The sequence below is a fragment of the Typopeltis vanoorti genome, chromosome 9 (assembly GCF_054136105.1).
Source record: "Typopeltis vanoorti isolate ZY-2024b chromosome 9, IOZ_Tvanoo_1.0, whole genome shotgun sequence".
In the NCBI taxonomy this organism is placed as follows: domain Eukaryota; kingdom Metazoa; phylum Arthropoda; class Arachnida; order Uropygi; family Thelyphonidae; genus Typopeltis; species Typopeltis vanoorti.
This window is the reverse complement of record NC_143557.1, coordinates 59,655,631-59,672,059: the sequence shown is the minus strand read 5'-3', so window position 1 is coordinate 59,672,059 and position 16,429 is coordinate 59,655,631. Positions and strand designations below refer to the sequence as shown.

At 35.3% G+C, this 16,429-nt stretch overlaps 1 protein-coding gene across 2 annotated transcripts in view; it reads left to right on the top strand.

Moving 5' to 3' along the window:
• fliI (FLII actin remodeling protein) overlaps positions 1-16,429 on the top strand; it is a 437,463-nt gene that overhangs the window by 137,236 nt on the left and 283,798 nt on the right. For both annotated transcript variants that reach the window (XM_090398141.1, XM_090398140.1), the window contains exon 11: positions 6,284-6,525. In XM_090398141.1, the coding sequence (XP_090254267.1) occupies positions 6,284-6,525 (242 nt within the window). The remainder of the gene's footprint in view (positions 1-6,283; positions 6,526-16,429) is intronic.

Here is a 16,429-nt window from a genome sequence, read left to right as displayed (position 1 = left end):
GATTTCCAGTCTATTCAAATCATTTTGTAATTGCTGAATATCAGTAGCATTCCTGATTGCCCTGTTTATCTTTGCATCATCGGCAAACAATTGCACATCTGATGATAGACTTTACTTGATGTCGTTAATGTACAGGTTGAACAATAATGGTCCAAGGACTGAACCCTGAGATACACCACTGGTTACCTTAAATCTGGCAGATTCACACCCACTGTATACCACTTTTTTGATATCTGTCTGTCAGCCATCTCCTTATCCAAGTAAAGAGATTATATTCCAATCCCATATTCTCCAATTTATGCAACAGCCCTTAGTGTGGTATCCTATCAAATGCCTTAGAAAAATCCAACATTATCATAGTGTATCCATTCCCTTTATCCAACTTGGCCATTACATTGTTATAAAATATGAGCATATTGCTAAAACATGACCATCCTTTAATAAACTCATGCTGTTCCTTCCAGAGTATAGCATGTTTGTCTACCCATTTTTGTATGCGAGTCTTACCAACTTCTCTAAAATCTTCACTACCACACTAGAGATACTAATAGGTCGGTAGGTAGTTAGACACGTCAGTTTTTGCACCACCCTTGTGCAATGGAACTATCATACATTCCTTCCATTTCTGTAGTATCATTCCTGAACTGATACTCAAGTTATGCATGAAATGTGTGAAAGGCCTAGCCAATCCAGTTGAACATTCCTTTAGTAAACTGGCTGATATTCCATCTGTCCCTATTGACAAATTCTTATTCAGGTTATGCAACAGCTCTTCAACCTCATTTTCATGACTCATCATCCAACGTAGCAGTAGCACTGTGCACCATGCTACAAAAACCTGGTTGATATATCTATACCAAAGTGAGCACTCATTAACTGAACCATCTCCTTAGCTTCCGACACTCGTGTACCATCTGAATTCAATAAAGTTATTCTTCCACATTCATTCTTTCTTTTGCTTGTGGCATAACGATAAAATTCTTTTGGATTGCCTTTAGCTTGCATGGCCAATTTCTTTTCATACTCCGTTTTAGCTTTCCTCACGATACTTGTTACTTTTCTGGCCTGAGCTTTATATATTTCATAACTCCTCTCACTCTTATTCTCATGGTATTCTTTCCACATCATCATCTTCTTGTGGATCTCTTGCTTAATAAGGTTGGACATCCATTTCACTCCCAACCTATTTATTCTTTGAACACTAAGGATATATTGAGATACCGCCTCATTCAAGCACTTTTTTCAAAGATTCCCATGCATTGCTGACAGTTTTCCCATTCATTAACTGATACCATGGGACCAAAGATAGTATTCTCCTAAGTTGATCATAATTTCTAGCTTTGTAGTTCAGCATGTGGCCTGTTTCAATCACAGCTTCAATACAAGTAGATACTTCCCAAGAAAGTACAGTATGATCACTATCACCAATTGGTGGTAAAATAGCCATATTCTTGACAGAGATCCCTTCTGACTCTATGTGCAAATCTAACACTCTTTGACCTCGAGTTCCTTCTTTCACATGCTGCTTGAGAAAGTTGTCTCGCAACAATTCATTAAATTCCTGTTCTTTCTTATCATGATAGGTCTCTTCTACCCAATCAATGTTTGGAAAATTAAAGTCGCCCATAATGATCATTCGCTTTATACCCATAAGTCTAAATTGGCGATGCATTTCTTTGTCCCTACAACTGAGCTGCCAGGTCTGTAGCAACATCCCACCATATATTTCATTATGTTAACCTTCACTTCACACCAGATAGACTCAAACTCATCACTACATGGGACATTGTTACCATCATTGTTTTCTTGTATTTCTACTCTAACTGGACTTAAGTCATCTGATATCATTAGTAGCACTCCTCCTGTCACTTCTGTCATTCCTAAACATAGTATATCCATTACACTCGATCCTACTTACCATATCTGATTCTGATAGCCAGGTTTCACTAATGCCAACAATCTTCGGCCACATCATACTCAACTACATAAAGAACAAACTCAACCCCTTTGTTTCTAATGCTCCTGACATTTGTGTATAGACACAAATAGATAATTAGATATGCAATCTATTTGGTCTTGTTCTAGAATTTTCTCTTTTCCCTCCCCAAACATACTTAACACGTTTGCTGCCAACTATGAGCCTCACAAGCTAACTACGAATATACTTGTATGTCGATTACTGTGTGGCTACGAGATTATTTGTACTGACCTTGAAGAAGTAAAAGTGCTTGGTGTGCGGTAAAAAACTATGCTCGAGGAGTGTGGCAGTGAACATGTTAAAAGGTCGGAACCCAAAGCATATTTTTCCATTCCTTCGCCACATACATAACCATGTTCGAAGGCATTCATATCTTTATCACATTTGCATACCATAGCTGAACTTTCACACACATTTTTCCCATTCCTCTCTTGATGATCTAGTTTCCCTGACTCTGCATTAGGTCTCATACCAAGAAGTAATTTCTCCAGATTTCTGATGCCAAATGAATTCAAGTGCAGGCCATCATTCTTATACAAATCTTTTCTGCCATCAAACACACCCCACACATCTAAAAACTCACATCCATATCTTCTACATAGCCTGCGCATGAAATCATTTGCTATCATTGCCCTCCTTCTTAACTCAGTGCTATCATATCTAGGTAGTAATCCTACAATTTTTACTCTTTCACATTTCTTTCTCGCTTCTTCCAACAGACCTTTCATATCTTCTCTCATACTATGTTTGTCACCACCTAAATTATTAGTACTTACCAGAACTACCATTTCTTTTACATTTCTTTTTTAGTTTTCAATAATGTTTGTCATATTTTTATTTTTTTCTAGAATAGAAGTGGTGACTCCCTTGGCAAGTGCAAATTTTAAAATTGAGTCACCATACCATATTACCTCTTTTTTCTTAGATATTAACTGACTTACCTTGTCATTAATATTTTAATTATCAAGTTCAGTATTTTCCTCCCTGTTCTTGTTCTGATCCTTTTTCTTATCCTGTCGAAGTTTAGTCAAATGTTTTTCCACCTTTTCCAATTCCCTGGTTAATTTCCTAATAATTTCTTTTAATTGAGCTATTTCTAATGTCAATGTATCCTCAGATAAATTATTATCATCACTACAGCAGTGCGTTTGTTCGTCAGGACAAATGCTCTCCTCAGTAGCAACTTTAGCTTTAGTCACTGCGTTGTTCCGACGAGTTTTTGGCACCATTTTTAAGAGTAATAAAAACTAATAATATTTCTGAAATTATGTTATAAAATGCTTTAGTACAATAATATACTAAAAATACACAATTAAATCTAAGAAAACACTTGATAAATCAACAAGTCATATGCAGGTCCTGAGCCCAGATACAAGTCTTTTTATCTATCACATTCACTCCATACATCTATAAACTGCATACCATTCCTCTGCACAATCTTTTTATTGACTCATTTGCAGTCATGGCCCTTCTTTTCAATTCAGTCCTGTCATAATGAGGCAGAAGATACACTCTTTACTTTCTCGCTGCTCTTTTTTCTCTTCTGTCAGTAACACTTTCATATCTTCTCTCACCACATATGTCTCCCCTTTCAAATCATTCATGCCAGCCAAAACAATAAATTTTTTTCACTTCTTCCCATCTGGAAACTAACAGCTTCACCAACATCCATGATCTCTGCACCTGGGAAACATGCTTTCATCACTTTCTCATTAAGTATACCTCTTGTCATCAAATCTGCATGCAATACCTTTTTTCTTACTCCCAGTTTCTTGCACTTTCATACTTTTCCCATTCACTTTTCTTTCATTCTCCTTCCTGATGTACCACATGACAGTTGTTTCTCCAGTCATTAGAATTCCTGTTTTGTCCTGTGTCCTTCACTACGTAAGTGCACTGTTTCACTCCTTACTGTCACCTCATCATCTGCATTACTTTCACATATTTGACTCATATTTGACATTCCAGAGGTCAGAAACAACCTTAGTCAGTCACCTCTAGAGGCAACTGACTAATGAATGACATATGAATGAGAGCATGAAAGAAGTCAGTTGTCTCCAGAGGTGACTGACTAAGGTTGTTTCTGACCTCTGGAACTTCAAATATGAGGAAAGGTCAAATATGAGGTTGAAAAGATGCAATTTACAGTCTAATGGATAAGAGGAAGACGGGAGATATGATATAGACCTACAAGTTAATAAGGGATTGTTATAGGATCAATGTTGGGAGATCAGGGGAGAACCAGAGGTCATCCCTGGAAGCTGTTTAAGGAAGGTGTGAGAAGCAGGTTTTTTGCATGCAGAGTTGTGAATGATTGGAATGTCTTGCCTGAGAGAGTGGTGTCTGCATAGAATTTGAGTGTGTTTAAGGCATGGCATGATGAGCTGTGTGTGTATGATAAAAGGACCTTCTAGATGAGTCTTTGACTCCATGGGGTCTTGGGGTAATAATAATAATATTTCATTCATTATCATTTGCTCCTTTTACATTCTCTACAACACTTTTGCTATCTTTTCTTACGTCATTAAATGTTACTCACTTCATTCTCCCTCTTTACACATGACTTGTGTTTTTTGCACTTGCACATGAAACATTTATGACACTCTTGCTTTTGTACCCGACACTATTCAATCTTGGCAATGAATAGTGTCGGGTACATGAAAAATGATTTCTGAATAATATCATGTATTAAATTTCACAAATAAACACACACTCAACTTACAGTCTGAAGTAAGTAAAATGCTACAAATAATAATTACTAAAATTTCTAATATTCACTAAAATAAAAGACTCATCTGTAAGCCACGTGCAGGACCACTTCTAGTATGTGCTCTGTTCACTATTTATAACATATATTCCGATGAAGATTATAAATAATAAAATTTACACTGATTGCATAGTCTAGTCTATAAAAATGAAAATAAAATGTGTGAAAATTATAAAGATATTTCTAATAAGTGGTTATGTGAAATGAGTATTTGAAGTAATATTGAAAATCATTCTAATTATATAAATCATCATCATCATGCGTATAATCAAGGATTTAGGCCTAACATGGCCTGTTCCGGCCTTAGAAGTCATCGTTTAAGAGGACGCCCTGGTTTTCTTTTTCCTAATGGCATGTACTTTAAGGCTTGTTTTGGTAATCTTTCTGTTTTCATTCTTTGAACGTGTTCCATCCATTTATTTTTATATTTTTTAATTTTTTCTATTACTGGTTCTTGGTTTAATTCTTTCATAATTTCTTCGTTTCTTTTGTGATCAAAGGAAACGAAGAAATTATGAAAGAATTAAACCAAGAACCAGTAATAGAAAAAATTAAAAAATATAAAAATAAATGGATGGAACACGTTCAAAGAATGAAAACAGAAAGATTACCAAAACAAGCCTTAAAGTACAAGCCATTAGGAAAAAGAAAATCAGGGCATCCTCTTATATGATTCAACGATGACTTCTAAGGCTGGAACAGGCCATGCTAGGCCTAAATCCTTGATATGCATGATGATGATGATGATGATGATTTATATAATTAGAATGGTTTTCAATATTACTTCAAATACTCATTTCACATAACCACTTATTAGAAATATCTCAATAATTTTCACACATTGTTTTATTTTCATTTTTATAGACTAGACTATGCAATCAGTGTAAATTTTATTATTTATAATCTTCATCGGAATATATGTTATAAATAGTGAACAGAGCACATACTAGAAGTGGTCCTGCACATGGCTTACAGATGAGCTTTTATTTTAGTGAATATTAGAAATTTTAGTAATTATTATTTGTAGCATTTTACTAATAATTACTAAAATTATATAAATAATAATTATAATGAAGTTGTGGTTATAGATATTCCATGTTAACTGACATGAGAAATTTAAGAATAGCTCAGTATTTTTCATGTATATTTCAGTAGGAAAGAATTGCTCTACACTAAGAAGAATGATAAAGCAGGAAGCAAATTTTTCTACTTGAAGCATTACATTTTTTTTTTTTTTCATCTTAACTTTACAAACATTTTCTCTCGTAATGATTTTGTATTTGATATGCACTATTCTGCTTTCGTGCCCAGAATGGTCGCTGTTTTTGTTCTATCTTCCATATTAACCAATATTTTGGTTACCTGACAACCGCTCCAGCATTGTGGTTGGTTAATTCTGACTATATTGTAATATTATAACTGTTTTCATTGAATATCATGAAGATTATTCAGATAATTTTTAGTAGCAAGTTTGCATAAGTTTACAGTAAATTTTTATCACGCTTTTTATGGTACTTATTTTTAAATGCTTATTATAGATGTGGTAGACTGAAAAAACTTGTCCTTTCTGATAACCGTCTCATAACTCTTCCTGAAGCCATCCACCTCTTGACAGATCTAGAGGTACTAGATCTCCGTAACAATCCAGACCTCATTATGCCCCCTAAACCACAGGAATTGCAACAAGGAAGTGGTTTAGAATTTTATAACATTGATTTTTCACTAAATGCTCAACTAAGACTAGTGGGTGCTTCCAGTGCAACACATGTATCTGCCCCAAGTAAGTAGACTCAATTTAGCATTTAAAAATTATTTTAAAAAGTATATAAAATTTACATTTATATAAAATTAAGCTTTGTAATAATGGAAAAATTCCTCCTAAACCACAGGAATTGCAACAAGGAAGTGGTTTAGAATTTTATAACATTGAATTAAATATAAAGAGCCAATAGGCTTCATTTCTGAGATATAAACATTATTTAAATTAAGGAGATATTAAATCCCACATTGTTTTAAAACCGAATAAAAAACTCAAAGATTGGAATCAGAGAGTTTCATGCCGAATATAGTATAGTAAACTATAAAAGTATCGGCGACTATTATCATCATCATCATCATCAAATTCCTGCCATGTACCCTCAAGGGGTGTACAGGATATGATAGTACTACATGAAAAAAATTACATCATTATTAATTTCCTATCTACAATTTTCCTCCAAATCAGTCTATTACTTGTCAAGACTCCAACATTATCAGATCTTATATTTCTATCGTCTAAAGCATTTTGTACCGTATCAATCCACCTATATCTTGGTCTTCCTCTGGGTCGTTTTGCGCCAACCTGGCAGAGAACACTTGTTTTGCTAATCTTTCCTCGCCCATTCTGTTTAAGTGACCATACCACCTAAGATTAGCTCTGCTAACGCATTCCTGGATGCTGACAATGTCAAGTTCTTTCCTAATATCCTCGTTTTTAATATGATATTGCCATTGATGCCATCTGTTCATGCCTATAATCTTTCTCAGGACTCTCATATCTGTGGTCTCTAGTCTTTGGTCAAGTGTTTTACTTCTGACCCAGCTCTCAGATCCATAAGTTAAAACTGGTTTGAACACTGTCTTGTACACAGCTAATTTAGTGTTCTGACTGATTTCTCTCTTATTCCATATGAATTTATTCAATTGACTTCCCACCATACCAGCTTTGCTGATTCAGTTGTCTATTTCTATATTTAATTTACCATCTTCAGTAAAAATCGTGCCTAAATAGCTGAAATGTTTTACTTGTTCCACAGGTTCTCCATTCACAACACAGTTGACATTTTCAATGATTCTGCCTATTTTCATTGTCTTTGTCTTTTTATTGCTGACCTTCATACCATATCTATTACAACAGCTATTCAATTTAGTCAGAGAATCTTGCAGACTTGTAGCAGATTTATTTAGAAGTATAACATCATCCGCATAAAGCAAAGAGCTGACATTAACATCTCCAATTTGGATATCATGTTTAATACCACTTTCCTTCATAATGTGATCCATATAGATAATGAATAACAGAGGGGATAATGTACATCCTTGTCTCACACCAGATTTAACATTAAACCATCTTCCTGTACTTCCTTCAATTCTAACTGCTGACTTACAACTCAAATAAAGACTAAGTATTGCTTGATATAATGCCCGATTGACACCATATAACTGCAGCGTATTGAGTAGCTTCTCTCTTGGCACCTTGTCATATGCCTTTTCCAGATCGACAAAACTTAAATACAGATCTTTGTTATATTCCCATGCTTTCTCGACTATTTGTCGTAAAGTGAAGATCTGATCCTGACAGCCTCTATTTGGCCTGAATCCAGCTTGTTCTTCACCAAGCTTTTCTTCCACAATTCTTCTCAACCGTTTCTCAAGTATACTTGCATAGATCTTGCCAGGAACACTCAGTAAGGAAATACCTCTGTAATTCTCACATGCAGTTTTATTTCCCTTTTTATATATGGGTACTATGAGAGCTCTACTCCAATCATCGGGAATTCGTCCCTCTGTCCAGGCTTTCTGAACTATGCAGTGCAGCCACTGTAAGACTCTTATACCACCATACTTCAGCATTTCTGGTCGAATATTATCTACTCCTGCTGCCTTTCCACATTTCAAGCCTTTGATGGCTTTTTCTACTTCTAGTATGGATATGTATTCCTGACTGCATACCTGGTCAGTGTTTTTTACCACTGTGCTGTCATCACTGCTTGTTTCATTTAGCAGTTTTTCAAAGTAATTACTCCATACTTCAAGGATATCTTTTTCTCCTGTTTTCATGTCACCTTTATCATCTCTAACTCCTTTTACAGCACTCTTTCCTCCATTTCTAAGCTTCTTCAACAACCTCCAGAATATTTTGCCACCTTCTCGATATTTATTTTCTATATTCTTGCCAAAGTCCTCCCATGACTTTTGTTTAGCTAGTGTTACACCCTGTTTAGCTTTCTTACATTTGTCTCTGTATTCTGTAAGAGTAAAATCTGACTTATTTGCCAGGAACTTTTGATATGCTTTCTTCTTTTCCTTCACTGCCTCTTTAACTTCCTGTGTCCACCAGGGAGTTCTGATTTTTTTAATCCTTGCACATAACCTCACCACATGCCTCTCTGGCGGAATCAATCAATGTTTTCTTCAGAGTTTGCCAATGAATCTCCAAGGTTTGAATCCTGTTCTCAAACTCTTTCATTTTCTTTTCAATAATCTTTCTGTATTTTAGTCTACAGTTCACATCTGAGAGCTGCTCAACTTTTATTCGCTTTAAAACTTTCTTACATGTTATTCTTTTCAATATGAAATTCAATTTTATCCTGATCAAGACTAAATAGTGATCACTTCCAATTTCAAATCCTCTGTACACTCTGGTGTCCTGCACCAGGGAGAAAACATCACTATCAACAATAATATAGTCAATGAGACTTTTCTTATTCCTAGCCTCTTCTCTCCATGTGAATTTGTGCACATTTTTATGTTGGAACATGGTGTTAGTAATAACCAGTCCATGTCCTGAGCAGAAATCCAACAGATATTTGCCATTATTATTAGCTTTGCTCTTTTCTCCAAATTTTCCAAAAATATTTTTGTATGTCTCACAATCATTTCCTACTCTGCTATTTAGATCCCCAACAAGGACCAACTTTTCATTTTTCATTGTGTCAGTTGCTTTTTCCAAAGCTTCAAAAACTCCACTTCTACCTTAGTAGAACCTTCTGTGGGACCATAGGCACAAATAAGTCTCATTGACCGGTTCCCCATTCTCATGTTGCCCACATTACTCTACTTGAGACTGACTGCCATTCAAGAAGATTAGCCTCATATTTTGTGTTGAATACTGTGGCTACTCCTTCTTTTCCTTGATTGTCATTGCCTGAATATAACATTTTGTATTTATTGCTCAGAAAGATCTCACCAGTTTTTGTCTTTTTTGTTTCAGTCACCCCTATTATGTCGATCTGGTACTTATCTAATTCCTTAGCTAGCTCCATTTCTTTGCCATTCAGGCTTCTTACGTTGATAGTACCGATCTTTAACTCTGGTGATGTTGAGTTGGTGTTTATTTTCAGATTTGTTCCAGTAGCTGACTTTTCGCTATTCACCCTGGTTCCCTGGCGAAAACAACGGGGGCCTTGTTTAACTGGGCGACGCCCCAGCTGGCATGAAATTTTGTCATGTTGTACTATCATTCTATATTTTGGTTTAACCAATAAGAATACAATTTGGTCTAATGCACATAGTCCAAGTATGTAGTACAAACTCGGGCAACTCGTAGCAAAAGTGGCAAAGTTCTGATCGCTATTCTTGGTATTTTGGTCTAGCTACTCACTAATGAAGCCTCAATAAAGGCTGAAACCAGTCTGGGTAGTGACCTCCCACCATAATGTATAACAGCATACATTTCCTAGGAAATGTGTTTTACATTATGGAAAATACCAAGAATAGCGATCAGAACTTTGCCACCTTTGCTACGAGTTGCCCGAGTTTGTACTACGTACTTGGACTAAATGCATTAGCTCACGCTAATAGTTGCCGATACTTTTATAGTTTACTATACTTTTTTCGGCATGAAACTCTCTGATTCCAATCTTTGAGTTTCTTATTCGGTTTTAAAGCAGTGTGGGATTTAATATCCCCCTTAATTTAAATTATAACATTGATTTTTTACTAAATGCTCAACTAAGACTAGTGGGTGCTTCCAGTGCAACACATGTATCTGCCCCAAGTAAGTAGACTCAATTTAGCATTTCAAAATTATATTTTAAATGCTAAATTTTAAAAGCTCAGTTTTATATTTATATAAAATTGAGCTTTGTAATAATCATTTTTAATTATTAAAAAAATTTGAGATGCAGTAGGTCACTCAGGAGTTGATAATTAAACACTGAGTGAAAATATGTTTAAAATATTATTTAAAATTTTATGGTAACTATTTCATGGAATAATTCATGTGAGAAACTTAATTTTTCTTCAAAAATTTTGCAACAGAAGTACTGCTTTTGAGAAAATGCAGCACAGTTCAACAGTATCAGTTCTGTTTCATAAATGAACACAATGGTGATCTATAATTTTCCGGTTGAAATATATGGATTCAATAAATCAAGTATCACTAAATTAAAGATGTCAAGAAATTATATTTTTGGTTTCATCCTTTAGCATGAAGGAACTTCATGACTGAGCTACTTGTATGTAGAGGCTAATGACTTCACATCAGTTGCCATAGTATTCCATAATGAAACACACACATCCTTACAGACATGTATAATGCTATGGATTATGGGAATGGCCACTATTCAGACTGTTTTCAACCTTCATTGAGGTGAAAGAGTGACGGGGTTGTTCATCATAGCCCTAGAGTAGTTAGTATAGGGGTGCAAGAGAGAGTCAGATAGTATTAGGAGAAAGAAAAAACAGATAATATGAAAGGTACAGAAAAGGCCTCAGCTCCTTTATATCATCATATATCCAAAGGCTATCAGTTTTCCTTTTCACCAGTCTCATGCAGATGAACAACCAAAAGACCAGTTGAAACTAAAGCACAAAGTGACTGATACCCACGTGGTTAGCCTTTCTGAGTTTAACCACCTTGAGTTGGCCTTCCCTTCCTGGGATTGCTCTCCAGTCATCCCTGCAATTGATCATAAGCCCACATTGAACTAAGAAGATCAAGCCATTTAAAATACTTCTCATAGTAAAATAGACAAAATTTTATCTCCCCCTGGTGAGTATTGCATAATGTAGATGGTTTGCATCACCTAGCCAAAAATTTGATATTTCCTAGAATGCTTCTTTCTAAATACAAAACTCGTCTGAGTGAACAATAAAATTTCCACAATACAATATTATAAAGCATTTGTATGTCATATAGCTAGTTTTCAAATGATTGCTTCTTTCTAACCTTCCATAAATGGTATTTTAATTCATTAATTATAAAAATCAAAGTTCTCTTCAAATTGCTGACAGGTGGTGGGTACTACAAAAAAAGTACTTGTTCTGTTTTAAGTAATGGAATGCCAAACACATTACATAATTTGTTCCAAATATGCAGGGCAAGAGGGCAGCTATAGAATGCATGTTCTACTATTTCTGATCGCTAACAGATGTCACAGATTGGATCTCCGATGTTAAAGTACCTCCATTTGATGGTATTGACTGGAAGGGCAGCCGTATACAATTCTCCAAGCAAGATCTTTCTGTGAGGGTATCCTTGGAATTTCAATAAGTTATGAAACAAAGTGTCATCAGTACTCAACTGCGGAAATTTGCAGTGAAAGAGATTAATGTTTTCTTTATACCAAATTTTACTTTTCTTAATTGAAAGAATGTCAATGTCAGAATGTTGTAGTAATCTTAGAGTAAAGCACAAAATGTTGTTGTATTCAGAAACAGTCTCAGCTTTTGGACCTTTATAATTATTTACTCCAAACAGGAGAAGATGAAAACCCACATAGTACCAGAGAAGATTGCACATGTGTAGTTTGCAACATTTTATGTATTTGTGAAGCTGCATTGCTTTAAATAGCAGAATTTTAATACTGGAAGCCAAAATCCTCCATTCTGCTTTGATAGTTGAAGAAATTTCTTTTCAATTTTTTTGGTATCGGCTGGACCAAAAAATTGCACAGGCTTACTATCTAATTGCTTTTCTTCAGCTTCTGTGACATCTGTAATATTTCTTATATACAACTGAGCAGGGAAGATTATGGTTTTGAGTACTATGTCTTTAAAAGAAAAGGAAAGTGGCCCGATTTTCCAGTCTTCAAAGGTTTCAATTTTCTTGTATATAAGTTCTTAAACTGGTAATATTGGGTAAGTGGAGAAGTTGAAGGAAATCCAATATATAATGAGGAGTTTTCTCTCTTGGGGGGGGGGGGGGTTAGTCCAACAGGAATGTCTCCAAGAACCCACTTTCCAAAAACTTTTAATTTTGTCTTGTCTGCATTAGCAATTAATCCACTGATCTTGTTGAATTTTTCCAAAATATAAAAAACGATATATATGGAATCATTATCCTTCAAAGTGTGCACTACATCATCAGCACATGCTAATACCTTATTTTCCTTTATAGTTGAAGGTACTGTTATTCCTCGCACACCATGTGTATTGTCAACTTCCTGTAAGAAAGATTTAACAACCAATGCAAAGAGCAGTGGACTAAGAGGGTAACCTTGCTTAACTCCATTTTGAATTTTGACCCAGCCTGATAGAAATCCATTAACTGGCATCAATTGGCATAGGCTCCTTTAATAATAACAGATAGCAGGATTTCACACACAGCAAATTGCTGGATGTTCAGAAACAGAAAGGGATGCTGGGCATTATTATCAAATGCCTGAGTAAAGTCTAGGGCAGTGGTTCTTAACCGGTGTTCCCCGGAACACTTGTGTTCCATGAACTGGTTACGAGTGTTCCGCCAGTGAAAGATGTGTCACATGACACAGTTCAGAGTGTAATTGGGTACTCTGAATAAAAATGTTGAGGGAATTATTTCCGTTATAACTTAACAATTAACAATATTGGAAGAAAAGATTCAAGTTACTTTCCTTCCTTAAATACACACAATTATGACTGGATACAAAATTCATTCGGCACAGTTAATACATCCAGTTCCGAATTTTCGTTACAAGAAGAACAGTTAGTTACCTCGTCAACGAATTGTACTCTAACAATGAAATTCTCTGAAATAACTCGAGGAATTTTGGATTTTTGTCAAAGCCGAATACCCAGCTCTCTCCACTAGATCACTGAAAATATTTTTACAGTTTTCAACATCATATTTGTGTGACCTTGGTTTCTCAATATTAACCCATATAAAAACTAAAAAGCGTGAAAGACTTACTAATATAGACAAAGAGATGAAGGTATTATATTACATATTAGACCTGATATTGCTGAAACCTGCAAAAAGCCGACAAGCTCATGTATCCCATTAAAATAAGTTCCATTTTTATAAAAGGCAAGTCGATGCATATTTTTATTGTTAGTTTTATGATCCTAATGTTTTTGGTGTTCCCCAAATTTTTCTTATAACTTCTGGGTCTTGTCTGCTGGAGCCAGACCCAGAAGTGATACCAAGGTTAAAGTAATGCAGAAGTGATATTTCCATATACAAGTAGTCAAAAGGTGTTACACCTTATTCCTGAAATACTCTGGATTAGAGATAGATGTTGAATATTTTTTCACTTGGTTATACTATAAATTCAAGATGCCAAGAAATTATATTGGTTTCATTTGTTATCCAAGTGTTAGCAAATTATATTCTTGGTTTCATCCTTTATCCAAGTGTAAACAAACAAAGTTTGAAGTAACTTCACAATTGGACTATAAAGGCTAATAACTTCACATCAGTTGCCTTAGTATCCCCCAATACAATGCACATATCCTTATAGACGTGTATAATGTTATTCATTATGGAAACAGCCATTGCCCAGACTGGTTTCTAGAGATCTAAGAGGATTTACTTAGATCTTATCAGTGGGAGCCAGACCCAGAAATGATACCAAAGTAGTCAAAAGGTGTCACGCCTTCTTTCTAAAATACTCTTGAACAGAGATAGACCTCAATATAGGTCAAAACCTGGGTAGTGGCCCTTCCCATAATGCATAGCATTATACATGTCTGAAAGGATATGTGCATTGCATAATGGGATACTAAGCCAATTGATGTGAAGTCATTAGCCTCTATATACAAGTAGCCCAGTCATGAAGTTCCTTCACACATAAACTTTGTTTGCTTATACTTGGATACAGGATGAAACCAAGAATATAATTTCTATATCATCATCAAATTCCTGCCATATACCCTCAAGGGGCGTACAGGATATGATAGTACTATATGAAAAATTTACATCATTACTAACTTCCTATCTACAATTTTCTTCCAAATCAGTCTGTTACTTGTCAAGACTCCAACATTATCAGATCTTATATTTCATCGTCTAAGGCACTTTGTACCGTATCAATCCACCTATATCTTGGTCTTCCTCTGGGTCGTTTTCCATCCAACCTGGCAGAGAACACTTGTTTTGCTAATCTTTCCTCGCCCATTCTGTTTAAGTGACCATACTACCACCTAAGATTAGTTCTGCTAACGCATTCCTGGATGCTGACAATGTCAAGTTCTTTCCTAATATCCTCGTTTTTAATGTGATATTTCCATTGATGACATCTATTCACACCGCTAATCCTTCTCAGGACTTTCATATCTGCGGTCTCTAGTCTTTGGTCAAGTGTTTTACTTCTGACCCAGTTCTCAGATCCATAAGTTAAAACTGGTTTGAACACTGTCTTGTATACAGCTAATTTAGTGTTCTGACTAATTTCTCTATTATTCCATATGAATTTATTCAACTGACTTCCTATCATACCAGCTTTGTTGATTCTGTTGTCTATTTCCATATTTAATTTACCATCATCACTAAAAATTGTACCTAAGTAGCTGAAATGTTTTACTTGTTCTACAGGTTCTCCATTCACAACACAGTTGACATTTTCAATGATTATGCCTATTGTTATTGCTGACCTTCATACCATATCTATTACAACAGTTATTCAATTTAGTCAAGGAATCTTGCAGACATGTAGAGGATTTATTTAGAAGTATAACATCATCTGCATAAAGCAGAGAGCTGACATTAACATCTCCAATTTTGATATCATGTTTAATACCACTTTCCTTCATAATGTGATCCATATAGATAATGAATAACAGAATACATAATCCCCTCAAATAACAGAGGGGATAATGTCCATTCTTGTCTCAAACCAGATTTAACATTAAACCATCTTTCTGTACTTCCTTCAATTCTAACTGCTGACTTACAACTCAAATAAAGACTAAGTATTGCTCTTGATATAATGCCCCATTGACACCATAACTGTAGTGTAATGAATAGCTTCTTCTTGGCACGTTGTTATAAGCCTTTTCCAGATCGACAAAACTTAAATACAGATCTTTGTTATAGTCCCATGATTTCTCAACTATTTGTCGTAAAGTTAAGAACTGATCCTGACAGCCTCTATTTGGCCTGAATCCAGCTTGTTCTTCACCAAGCTTTTCTTCCACAATTCTTCTCAACAATTTCTCAGGTGTACTTGCATGAATCTTACCAGGAACACTCAGTAGGGAAATACCTCTGTAATTCTCACATTCAGTATTATTTCTCTTTTTATATATGGGTACTATGGGAGCTCTACTCCAATCATCGGGAATTCGTCCCTCTGTCCAGGCCTTCTGAACTATGCAGAGCCGCCACTGTAAAACTTTTATACCACCATACTTCAGCATTTCTGGTCGAAAAACATCTATTCCTGCTGCCTTTCCACATTTCAAGCCCTTGATGGCTTTTTCTACTTCAAGTATGGATATGTATTCCTGACTGTATGCCTGTTTGGTGTTTTTTACCACTGTGCTATCACTGCTTGTTTCATTTAGCAATTTCAAAGTAATTATTTACTTCAGTATATTTTTTTCTCCCATTTTCATGTCACCTTTTATCATCTTTAACTCCTTTTACAGCACTCTTTTCTCCATTTCTAAGCTGCTTCAACAACATCCAGAATATTTTGCCACTTTCTTGATATTTATTTTCTATGTTCTTGCCAAAGTCCTCCCATGACTTTTGTTTAGCTAGTTTTACACAGTGTTTTGCT